Source organism: Carcharodon carcharias, chromosome 32, assembly GCF_017639515.1.
Source record: "Carcharodon carcharias isolate sCarCar2 chromosome 32, sCarCar2.pri, whole genome shotgun sequence".
NCBI classification, from domain to species: Eukaryota; Metazoa; Chordata; class Chondrichthyes; order Lamniformes; family Lamnidae; genus Carcharodon; species Carcharodon carcharias.
This window is the reverse complement of record NC_054498.1, coordinates 14586776-14599796: the sequence shown is the minus strand read 5'-3', so window position 1 is coordinate 14599796 and position 13021 is coordinate 14586776. Positions and strand designations below refer to the sequence as shown.

At 41.4% G+C, this 13021-nt stretch overlaps 1 protein-coding gene across 2 annotated transcripts in view; it reads right to left on the bottom strand.

Moving 5' to 3' along the window:
• Positions 1-2291: 2291 nt before the first annotated feature.
• LOC121272151 (dual oxidase 1-like) overlaps positions 2292-13021 on the bottom strand; it is a 115289-nt gene continuing 104559 nt past the window's right edge. For both annotated transcript variants that reach the window (XM_041178660.1, XM_041178659.1), the window contains 4 exons: positions 8513-8671; positions 6544-6699; positions 4998-5126; positions 2292-3823 (listed from right to left, as the gene is read on the bottom strand). In XM_041178660.1, coding sequence (XP_041034594.1) covers positions 3701-3823; positions 4998-5126; positions 6544-6699; positions 8513-8671 — 567 coding nt within the window. In that variant the 3' untranslated portion in view covers positions 2292-3700. The remainder of the gene's footprint in view (positions 3824-4997; positions 5127-6543; positions 6700-8512; positions 8672-13021) is intronic.

The following is a 13021-nucleotide window of genomic DNA, read 5'->3' as shown; positions in this document are numbered from 1 at the left end:
AAATTTTTAACATCCTGCATGAAACCTCATTCCTCCGGTGGATGAGGTTTCATGTTTTCTCTATTTGCCGCCGGGGCTCCTGGCCTGCCTGCCAACTTTAGGGTTGGACGAGCAGGTCCTTTAATTGTTTAAACGATCCTGTCAAGGGCCTCAATTGGCCATTCACGGGTCAGCGGGCCCGCAGCTGATTTTGCTGCACCCCCACCTTCCTGAAAATTTAAACGGGGCGCGGTGATGTCGAGGGTTCTGCCCGAAATCATCCCACGTCATTTTATGTGTCGGCTTGCCGACGGCAAAATTCTGCCCTTAGCGTCTTTCATGACCTCAGGATGTTCCAAAGCACTTTACAGCCAATAGTCATCCTTATTTGCCCTTAAGGTAGTGGTGGTGAGCTGCCTCCTTGAACAGCTGCAATCCATGTCGTGTAGGTGTACACATAGTGCTGTTAGGGAGGAATTTCAAGGTTTTTGACCCAGTGACAGCAAAGGAACGGCATATTGTATTCAGACCAACATTAACCCTGTATATACCAGACCCTTTGACTACAGTCATTCTGATGGATATAATCCATATCAGGTTTCGAGTTAAAGGTAATGAAATATGCTCTTTTTGAGAGAGAACACAGGTCTGCTACAAAACTCAAATCTTGCTCGATGGTGGGTGGGGTTAGGGAGAACTTGAAGATGGTTGTGCTCCCATCCATTAGCTGCCCTTGTCAAAGTAGCATTGGTAAGTTTGCAGTGTACCTTGTAGATGGTATGCACTGCTGCCACTGTGCGTTGGTAGTGCATGGGTTGGTGATCAAGCAGGCTGCTTTGTCCTGGAAAGTGTCGAGGTTCTTCAAAGCTGTTGGCAAGCTAAAGTCATTGTTTGCACTGTCATGAAGCTATTAATATATATCATGTTATTGGAAAATATTTTTCATTACAGGTTTAGGCTGTTGGGTGTGTTTTAATTGGATTAAAGCCAAATAGTCTGGGTGCTATGATGTGTACTAGTTTTGAGATGCAAGAGAGGTAGATTGCATTTGCATGTTTTTGAATAGAGCATTCAAGAAGTGGGGTGAAATCTGGCACTTAACTAGGAGAGACCAAGCAATATGTTTATATTACTAATAAAATTGGTACTATGTAAGGGGTTTTATTGTTAGAAGAGGTGGAGTTCAAAGAGGTTAGTGATACTATGAGAATCTACATTCAATGGATGTGCTGGACATAACCAATGGCAGTTTTGTGTGTGCAGTAGAGAGGCAATGTCAGGTCAAAGTAGCTGGAAGCCTACAACTGTCGCCACAGGAACCAAAGTGAAAGGAACCTAATTTTGAATTCATAAGGTGAAAATGCTTTGCCTGGTGTTTGGTTAAGTCTATGGGTTGCTGTTACCTTAATGGAGATTAGTTTGGGAATTTGTTAACAGTTATGATAGTAGTAATTTGTTGCCACATCTGTGTGTTTAATATGTTGTAACTTAATAAAATGTTTCATTTAGTTTAATATAAAAGCTATGGAAAACTAATGGTCTGATTCCTGACTTTAAAGATGTATCTCAAACATAACACTTAAAATATAGGTTATGACAGTTGTTTAAAGTTTCCCTCTTGACCAACTGTTCAGTCATAACATGCGTTTAAAAGTTATGAATTATTCAATAAATTATGAATTATACAATAATTTGAATTAAACAAGGTCAATAATACAAAGTTAGTACTTATAAGAAATGAATTATCAGATAATTTAAAGTTGCTTAAGTAAAATTAAGAGTAGATCACAAATGTATTTCTTTCAGTTTAGTTCCTTGATTGGGTCATATTACTGTCTATTGTATTGGATCACATTACTATGATTGACGCACAAAATACATTATTTTTGACTTTCTTTTACAACCTTCCTTCCTGAAGCTGCCTGTTCAGTGTTTGCATTGAGACTATAATTATAAAAACTCCAGTTACTTTCTTCAGTTGTAGCCTGCTTATCAGATTTTGAGTTATCACTTATGGTTCTTTAAAGAGAGAACATAGGTCTGCTACAAAACTCAAATCTTGCTTAATGGATATGGATTATATCCTTCACAATGATTATTGTCAAAAGGTCTGGCGTATACGGATTTAATGTGGGACTGAATACAGTACTGCCCAAACAGCAATATAAGAAGGCACATGACCTTGACCTATGGTCAGTGTGGTATTAGCCAGAGATGTGTTAAGACTAGGATATGAACGTGTGAATTAGGAGGAGTAGGTCACTTGGCCCCGTGAGCCTGCTCCACCATTCAGAAACATCATGGCTGATAGCTCCATGCCTGTACCCTTTATTGTATATTCGTATATAGTCACAAATAGTTAAAAAAGACTTGCTGTTAACATATAGAAGACCATGAAGGTATCTTTAACAGATATGTTCTGCAACCAACATCATCCTAACATGATGGCAGCTCAGATTCAAAATCCTCATCCTCACAGAAATGCTGAAAGACTAAGGAAAATGATATCTTCAATAGATTTGAACTCAAAGAAGCCCCTAACTGAAGCTACAGAAGCCGAGAAAATATGCCAGAAAAAGGTTCAAAGAGCCTGGAAGCTAAGGGTAGAAGTTTTTCTGCAGCAGAAGACTCCACACAATCTCCATGGGAAGTCTAGCTTCAGCATGCAGAGTTCATAGCCTGCAAGGATGAGCTAAATCCTTCTCACTTCCTTGCTGTAGCCAGTCCTGAGAAGCCCTTTTGCTAATGATCCTTTTGAGAGAACACATAGGTCTGCTACGAAACTCGGAAACTTGCTTGATGGATATAGATCATATGCCTCAGGATGACAGGGCTCCAATGCACTGAATTCAGACCACTGCTTCAATCTAGTTTGTTTGCTCTTCGGACATTTTACTGAAGAACTGAGCAAACCTCACCTGATTCTATGCAATGTTGTCTCTGCAGCATGAGGGATAACAGCATTACTCTGTCCAAATTAACTAGTGTCATTAGGTTGGAAACAAAGAGGTTCCCACCCCCCTATTGCTATCTGTCACTTGCTCATCCTGCTTTCTACCCTTAATGTCACCATTAGCACATTCCTTAGATAATATCACCACCATCAACATCCCTTTGTCCTTTTGTCTATGACATCCTTGGCAACCTCTTCTTTGCCTCCACCTATCACTGGCCTTCTATCCAGCTCTACCTGTCCCACCTCCCCTCAACCGGCTTATATTTCATCTCATTTCTATATTTCCTTAGTTCTGATGAAGAGTCATATGGACTTGAAACATTAACTGTATTCCTCTCCGCAGATGCTGTCAGACCTGCTGAGTTTTTCCAGCTATTTTTGTTTTTGTTTCATTTTAATCTAATTTGTGGTGATTCGCAATTCATGGGCTATCTCTTCCTTTGCACAAGCTGCTGGTCTCTCTGCACATTAATAACATTGTGCATCATTCAAACAATATTTTTACAGCAAATTATGGACAATTAGATCCTTTTTTTAACCGGTTTTTTTTTACAAATATTCAAAAATAACTTTAAGAGTTAAATCAGATTTACAGATCACATTACAAGGTTGGGCACACAGATAAGTAATACACGCCCTGTTACTAGTGCTCAGTGAGAGATAAACATGATCGTGATTCAAAAGATATTCCTTCGTTACAAGAAAAAAGTAACAAAAACGAACGTTGCGAAATTTGAGAGGATAGTTTCATAATTTGTCAGGAAGCTAGAAGTTCTCATAGTGATGGTGAAATTGGATTGTATGCCGTTTGTTCATTTGTTTGCAAGCTTTTTCTACATTTGTGGTCATTCCGGGGGGTCCACAGCTGAACACACCAATCTTCGTAACCTGTTAAAATGAACAAAAGGTTGTTTCACTCCAGATCAGAATTCACGACTCCCTCACCAACCCTGAGCAGGGAGCAAAAGGGTTGTCAGTCTTTCTCTCACTGTGCTACCTAATGCAATCTTTTGGTCCTGTTTTACCTATAGTGCTAGTATTCCTCTGAACTTTCTTTCATTTGTCCCCCAAGCTCTAAAACACACCCTACCTGAGTATTGTTGAACAAAAGAGGCATGCTGTTGAAGGTTTTTGTCTTGCACTCATCAGGACAGACACAAGAATGCCAAATATCAGAGGGGACAACTATACTGCATGAGAAAAGGGTGCTGATTGTTTGAGGCATTGCCATGGAAAACACACTATTGTCTATGCACTATGAACTACTGTCCCCTATGCTAAAACAATAGTGCAGTATGAATTGTTTCTCCCTTTGAGATTTGGCATTATTTTATCTTTCCTGATGAGTGCAAGACAAAAAGTTTCAACAGCATGTCTCCTTTTTCAGCAATACTCAAATTCTGTGCTACTAAACAGTTATTTATACACCCTACATGCGTTCTCTTCTTGAATTATTACTGTGTTGACATCAAGGGCTGAATTTTTACCCGATAAGGGAGCAAATAAAATGGGCAGGCGCAAAGTTCATGTTGCTGGTGTGTTGGATTCCCAACATAACCCCTGCCTTTGGACCATTCTCCTGGAGGTGGGATGGGGGTCAGAAGGGCTAACCACCTAAAAGCAGATACAGATCAAACAGATAATCCATGGGGCCTTGGTTTAGCATCTCATCTGAAAGACAGCACCGCCGATAGTGCAGCACTCCCTCAGTACAGCACTGGAGGGTCAGCCTTGACTTGTGTGCTCAAGCCCTGGAGTAGGACTTGAATCCAAACCTCGTAAGTCAGAGGCGTGAGTTCTATCCACTGAGCCATGGCTGACAATCAATGGCACTTAAGTCTACAAAAATATGAATGAGCACACTCCAGATTCTGAGACACTCATTACATATTCTCAATTTGAGGGATGGAGGAGGATGTCTCAGAATGGAACAAATGTATAATTCTATCTAAGAATTTCCATTTCAAGATTATGCCATTCCAAATTAATGGAAGATAATGTTCCTTACAGTGAAGATTCAACTGAATGAAATATAGTTGAATTGTCACACAACACCACTCACCTCAGGGTGCACTTCCACCAGTGAGTTAAAGAAGGGGAAAAACTGGGGACGTCCGAAATGAGTGATGGAGCGGAGTCCGGTGAACAAGCTCCGGTTTGACACTTTCTGGAAGTGACGTTCGCAAATGTACTAGAGCAAGAAACACAGAGGAAATAATTTAACAAGATCAGGAGGAGAGCTCAAAGAATAACTGATTTGCTTAGTACTGACTGCGCCCTGTTGATAATCAGAACAGTTTCTTCAACGTTACGTCAACTATATGCATCCAAAACCTGCGTGTACACATTTAATCAAGAGTTTTGTGTAGTTGTAATTCTGGCTGTGAACCTTCCCTAACGTTCAATAAAGATCGGTTCAGGCTAGCACTGTCAAAATTGTGTTATCTGGCCGATCCAAGTGTACAGAGCTCAGTACTAGAACCAAAATAGCCAACCTGCCTCCAGGTACCTTTTGCTGCAAATGTCACTTGAGCATCGAGTCAGTCAGTGCTAAAATATGCCCAAGAACAGGTGTACAGATTTTGAAAGTTGAGCATTTTACAAGTTACACTGAGCAATGACAAGGGTTGGCTTGCTGCATGTGAAAATATGTCAGAGCAAAACCAGCGTTAATCCACTTCAAATCTAAATTCTAGTGTATTGCTTGTGTTGGTGTTTTTATAGATAATATAACTAATGAAAATACTGGCATTCAGCCATAGCTTTCACATGGGATTGTCTCTGAGCACTTTACAGAGTCAATTACCGTCTGAAATGCACAGGAAAATTAAATTGTGGCATATGTAGAGGAGTGGAATGCACCAGGTTGACTACAAAGGTTGGGATATTAACAGCAGCAATTTGCATTTATCTAGAACCTTCAGTCTAGTAAACCCATCTCAAGGCACTTCACATGAGCTTTATCAAACAAAACTTAACACCGAGCCTCATAAGGAACCATTATGACAGGTAACCAAATGCTCTTGCAAAGAGGTAGTTTTTAAAGAGCATCTCAAAGGAGGGGAGAGAGGTAAAGGAAGAGAAGTTTAGGGAGGGAATTCCAGAGCTAAGGGCTTTGGCTGTCAAAGGCATGGCTGTCAGTGGTGGAGTGATTAAAATCAGCGATGTGTAAGATTCCAGATGTGAAGGGTGCAGAGATCTTGGAGGGCCGTCGGACTGGAAAAGGCTACAGAGCTAGGTAGGAGTGAGGCAATGGAGGGATTTGAAAACAAGGATGAAAACTATAAAACTGAAACACTGCTTGACCAGAAACTGTTTAGGTCAGTGAGCACAGGGTTGAGTAGGACTTGGTACCAGTTAGGATACAGGCATTGCATTTTGGATGAGCAAGTTTATGGAGTGTAGAAGATGGGAGGCCAGTGAGTAGAACATTGGAATAATCAAGTCGGAAGCTAACAAAGGCATGGGTGAGGCTTTCAACAACAGATGAGCAGTGACGGGGAATGGGGTTGAGAGTGGTGTGTGGAGGGTGGGTGTTGGTTGACCATTTGAGAATTGACGGTCCCAAGCTACTACTGGTACAAATCAAGGCCCAAATGTTTGCTTACAAGCATGGTAGTCCTAAGGTCGAACTTCTCCGCCAGCTGAGTGATGTAGATATGGACGGACACCAGGGAATTTTTATCAGTCTCTTCAACTTCACGGATGATGTCCTCCAGCCACTCAAACTGCCTCTGTGTTCGAGTCACCCAGATGAAGTAGATCTGGCAATGAGGAGTTTAAATAGTGATTAGAGCAAAGCAAAATGACCTGCGCAGACTTAGGAAAACCTGGAATTAGCCTAGAACATCCAAGAAGGTAAAGCTTCATCCAGGGCCCAAAGTCCAGGATATTTAATACGGATGCAAGAATACGCTCCATGAATATTGCTAAGGGCTAAGTTTCCCCCTTCGATTAACCACCAGAATGCTTCTCCTATGACCTGATCATATCAGGCAATTACATGGGTCTGCCTTAATCTTCAGGCCTTAACATGAAAGGACAGAAAGTCATGGGCAGCAGTCAAGCTTTCAATGGGGAACTGGATATATATTTAAAAATGAAAAAATGTGAAGGACTGTGTAGAAAAAGTGGCTAATCCAGTCAGGGGGAAGCCCTTAATCTAGTAACATTACCACAAGTGGGATCATTGATAATCCCTGGGGCTGTAAGTGAAATTTCAGATCCAATGAGTTCTTCTAGAAACCCTCATGTTACTAAATGAGAGAGCAGTGCGAAGATCCAGAGACAATACAGCTTTGTAACCTGATTCCAGGAAATCAGAGGTATTTTTTTTTCACAATTCTTGGAATCCATTATAAATTTTCAGAACTAGGAAAGCTATTTGAATTGTCAACAACTAGGAGTGCTTAATGGTCCTCACTCCACCAAGGTGTGGGAGAAATGACCTTTTAGAAGTAAAACCATGTTGTTGGGATTATTTCCCTGCCAATTAATGTGATAGAACATCATGTGAACTGTCAAGGAAGCAGCTGAACATTGCAGGGCATTCAAATAAATTTGCTCATGACAAAATTTATTGCTTCTTTGTTTACTGAAAACATCTTCACTATGATACATGCAAGAGGAACATGAGAATATATTGGACTCCACTATACACGACACAATAAAGCACAAAGACTGCATGGTGTCATATGGTGACCTTCATTGTTATACCAACACTATTCTCTTCCTTTGTGACTCGACTGAGTGCACTGTTGGTGCGGTACTGATATAAAGAACAGAAGGTCCCACATTCGATCCACAGACTGTGTTACATTAGTTAATCATGGATACAACAGTGTTTTTTTCCTTGTTGGTAAGGCTAGCATTTATTGCCCAACCTTAACTCCCCTGGAGAAAGTGGTAGTGAGCCATATTCTTGAATACAACCGAGTGGCTTGCCAGACCATCGCAGAGGGCAGTTAAGAGTCAGCCATATTGTTGTGGGTCTGGAGGCACAAATAGGCCAGACCAGGTAAGGACAGCAGATTTCCTTCCCTACAGAGCATTACTGAGCCAGGTCGTTTTTCACCCCAATCCAGTAATTTCTTGATCACATTTGCTGACACTAGATTTATTTAATACAAATTTAAATTTCCAAACTGCCATGGTAGGATTTGAACTTGTCTCTCCAGATACTAGTCTAAGCCTCTAAAATACTAGTCCATTAACATAATCACTATACTACTGCACCCATCCCCATAACTGACTTCAATGTGTCTGGACTAGAGAAAGGCAAAAAAAAAATCCATTTAACCCACTCTTGAGAGCTCTCCCATGCCCTTTGCAGTTAAACATGTGGGTGTTGCATGAACCCACTGTTGTACTCAACTGATGGCCTTCTGGTCAAATAGCATGCTGACTCTGTGCATAGACGAATACATGATTTCCACTTGAGTTAGGTACCGTGGAATCTCCAGCGCCAATGCTGACAAGGGCCCTGATAAGAGTCAGCACCTTCAGAGGAGATGGGAAGGAATCTGGGAAAAAGATGTCCACTTGAAAATGGCTCAGCAATTTGTTAAGCAGCTTTACCTTTTTACATAATATTTTGCTGTTAATAGTCGACTTGAAGACAAGATCTTTGAGGATAGATGCAAAAGGTGTCACACCAATCCCTCCTCCAACCAGGACAGACACCTCAAACTTGTTCCATTCTTGATGGCCCTCGCCAAATGGCCCATCCAGGTAAATCTAAGGAAAACAATTCTGTTTCAGTTATTGGTCTTAGACACCGTGCTATGGTTAAACTTGTGGGGCTGAATTTTATTGCGGCGAGCTTTTATAGACCCGCCGAAGTCAATAGACCTTTGAATGACTTGTCACATTTTATGGCCCCACCCCAGCGACAGGGCCATAAGATCCTGCCCGTGGTTTAAATGCTCTTGCAAACTTCATTATTTATGGCTTTCATAATGTAGGACGACGCTTAAAACCTACCTCTTTGACCAAGTGTTTGGTCAGCTGTCCTAACATATCCTTATATGGCTCAGTGCCAAATTTTGTTTGGAAATGCCCCTATGAAGTGTTTTACTACACTAAAGTCACAATAAAGATACAAGTTGGTATTGTGGTGGCAAATAATTTGACTGCAGTGGATTCCCACTGAACTGAAGATTATTTTCTGTATTCCATGGTCAGAGGAACTCTTGCTCCATTGCTCCCCAACATTGTGGCAGGGCCAGCAAGCTTGAAATTCTGCAGACCTGCTGACACTTAAGCCCAGATAAAAATGACTAAATTATCTGTTCCAAATTTAAGTTATTGTACCCTTTTCATTTTGCATTGCCATTTTAACTCTTTGGGTGATAGCAGAGATTTTCTTATTTGTTCATGGATGTGAATATCACTGGCCAGGCCAGCATCTAGTACCCATCTCTAATTGCCCCTTGAGTAGGTAGTGGTGAGCCACCTTCTTGAAGCTCTGCAGTCCATCTGGTGTCGGTACACCCGTAGTGCCGTTACGAAGGGAATTCCAGGATTTTGATCCTGCAACAGTGAAGAGGTGGAGATATAATTCCAGGGCAGGATGCTCTGGGGCTTGGAGGAGAACTTGGAGGTTGTGGTGCTCCCATGCTGCCCTTGTGCCTCTAAGTGGCAGAGTTTGCAGGTTTGGAATGTTCTGTTGAAGGATCCTTGGTGAGTCACTGCAGTGCATCGTATAGATGGTATACACTGCTGCCTCGATGCTGCAGTGCATCAGGGGTGAAGGGGGTGAATGTTTAAAGTGGTGGACAAAGCGCCAATCAAATAAGCTGTTTTGACCAGGATGGTGTCAAACTCCTGACTTGTGCTTTGTAGGTGGTGGACAGGTTTTAAGAAGTTAAGAGTTGAATTGTGACAGAATTCCAATCTTCTGACCTGTTCCTGTAGTCACAGTATTTATATGGCTGTTCCAGTTAAGTTTCTGGACAACGGTAACCCCCCCAAATGTTGATGGTTAAGGATTCAGCGACAGTAACATTGATGAATGTCAAGGGGAGATTTTTTCTTGTTGGAGATGGTCATTACCTGGCACATGTGTGGCGTTACTTAGTCCAGGTCCCACTTGGCTAGCTCTTTGTATTTAACATCATTCAGTATTAAAATAGGTTCTGTTATTGTTATAGCAAAGCTTCAAAAATAGAAACTTCAAATAAACACAACTGTTTTCAGTGTTTATATTTACCATTGTTATTTCTCAATAAGTCAATTTCGCTCCTATTTCTAATTTCCTCTGCTTTTGGATCTAAAAAAGCTTTCTATTCTCACCCTTCCCTTTTGTTAAAAATATCAAAGCTTTTAAGGTGTTTTGTTTCAGCTTTCCAATTGCATATGTTATGCCCCGCTCAAAACTCTATTCCTGAACTACTAACTGACTGACCCTTTAACTGTCGGAGATGAAACCAGCCTGTTTACAACTTTGGTGTCATTTTTGACCCCAAGTTGAGCTTCCAACCACATATTTGTTCGATCACTAAGATCAATTAGTTTCACGTCTGTAATATTGCCTGATTTCTCCCCTTCCTTAGCTCATCTGCTGCTGAAACCCTCATTCATGCCTTTGTTACCTCTAGACGATTTTATTTCAACTCTTGGCAGGTCTCCCACATTCCACCTTTCAGGAATTTGAGGTAAGGCAAAGTCTGCTGCTGTTTTATCTTGCACCAAGTCCGGTGCCCCCGCTCCCTCCCTCTCTGTGCTCACTGACCTGCATTGGCTCCCGGTCAAACAACAACTTGATTTTAAAATTCTCATTCTCGTTTTCAAATCTCCCTGTGGCCTTGCCCCTCCCGAACTCTGTAATCTCCTCCAGCCTCACAACTCTCCGAGATAAAGTATCTGCGTTAATCTAATTCTGGGCTTTTGAGCATTTCTGATTTTAATTGCTTCCTCATTACTTCAGCTGCCTTGGCCCCAAGCTCTGGAATTCCCTCCCTACACCTCTCTGCTACTCTGCCTCACTTTCCTCCTTTAAGACACTCCTTAAAAATCTATCTCTTTGACCATACTTTTGATTACCTGACCTGATATTTCTTTATCTGGTTTGGTGTCATACTTTGTTTTATAATGCTCTTGTGAAGCATTTTTCGGAAGTTTTATATAAACATAATTTGTTTGTCGTAGGTGTACTCATCCAGGTAAGTGGTGAATATAGTATCACGCTCCTGCCTTGAGTCTTGTGGATGGTGAAGGAGAGGCTTTGATGGGTCAGGAGTGTACCACTCATCAAATTGACCTGCACTCTAATCACGGTTGGTCTAGTTCAGCTTCCAGTTGATGTTATTCTACTTGTGGCATGTCAAAGAAAGAAGGACTTTCAGTTATATAGCGCCTTTCACAACCACAGGACATCTCAAAGTGCCTTACAACCAATGAAGCACTTTTTGAAGTGCGGTACACTGTTGTAATGTAAGAAACGTGACAGCCAATTTGCAAACAGCAAGCTCCTGTCATCAGCAACATGATAATATCCAGATAACCTGTTTTGTGATGTTGTTTGAGGGATAAATATTAGGCAGGATACCAGGGACAACTCCTCTGCTCTTCTTTAAAATAGTGCCATGGGATCTTCTACGTCCACATGAGAGAGCAGATGGGGCCACAGTTTAACATCGCTTCCCAAAAAACAGTACCTCTGACAGTGCAGCACTTGAGGATCAACCTTGATTTTTGGGCTCAAGTCCTGGAGTGGGACTTGAACCTTGCGACTGAGAGGCATGAGTACTACTGGCTAGGCCACAACCAACAGCTTGGAGCAAGCCTGGAAAAATGATGCATTTCCAGCCCACAATTGCATTAATAGGTGGAAAATAACAGCTGGAAATGTATATTTACACCAACTAATTGTGTAATTCCAGTTGGAAAAGTGAAATCTTGGTTCATTTAATAAAAAATAAGAACAAAGCAAATTTTATTTAGCCTTGGCAGTTAAATAACTGATTGGAAAGATCTTGGACATGACAACATGGCCTACCGCAGCTGACCTAGCAGCTTATTCACATATCTAAACACATTCTGAAGCTTTTATCTATCTTGTTTATGGGCGATTAAAGTGCCAAGTTGTAGGACAAAAGGACTAAAGGTTGTGCTAGAATTTTGTGGAGCACTGGAGCTGAAAATAAGCTTATTTGTGATTGAAATGACTGGCATTTCACAAAATACTACTGCCATGGAATTGCAAAGAAAATAGATCAATTCCACTTGTAAGTGGAGCAGCTTGTGTATGCCAGTGGTTTTAAAGGTTTACTGGACCTGGTCAATTGTGGCAATTGTACCATTCTCATATGATTCCATATCAATATTTAAAATAATAACATTATTTCCTGGGTTATGGGGAAAGAGTAGGGAAGTGGGACTAATTTGATAGCTCTTTTAAAGGTCTGGCACACGCACGATGGGCCAAATGGCCTCTTCCTGTGCTGTCTCATTCTATGGCCAGGAGGAAAGCAGCTTCTGACAAACAGAGAACATTATCTTGTCTACAGTTTAAGTAGAATAATTGTCTCTGGATAAAACAAATCGTCCATGGTGCACCAATGTTAAGTGTGGAGTGGGTACATTGGACATGGTATCTTCTTCTCACTACCCAGCCAGATCACATGACTCATGGAGTGGCATCTTCTGGCATTCTGGATGGCAAATGCAAGATTTGCAGTGGTGATACTCAGGGATTGCATTCTGTTACTAATGCCCAAAGACAGACAGGCAGTCAGAGAGACTGACAAAGGAAGAACTTGCACTGAGACATTGCTAATCATGTCTTAAGGATGCAGCAAAGCATTTTTTAGCTAGTGAATTACTTGTGAAATGTAACCACTGCTGATATATGGGCAAATGTGCCAGGCAATGATGGGGGTGGCCCTCAGTGTAACATCTCATCCGAGAGATGGCATCTCCAACAATGCAACGTTCAGTACTCCACTGAGGTGACAGCTTAGTTTAGCTGATCAAGCTTTCAAGCTGGGCTTGAATGCACAACTTTTGAAGTAGAGGTGGAGGTGCTCCCAACATGAGCCAAGCTGCCACTGAAGATGATGGGAAAGGAACTGAAACCATAATGCC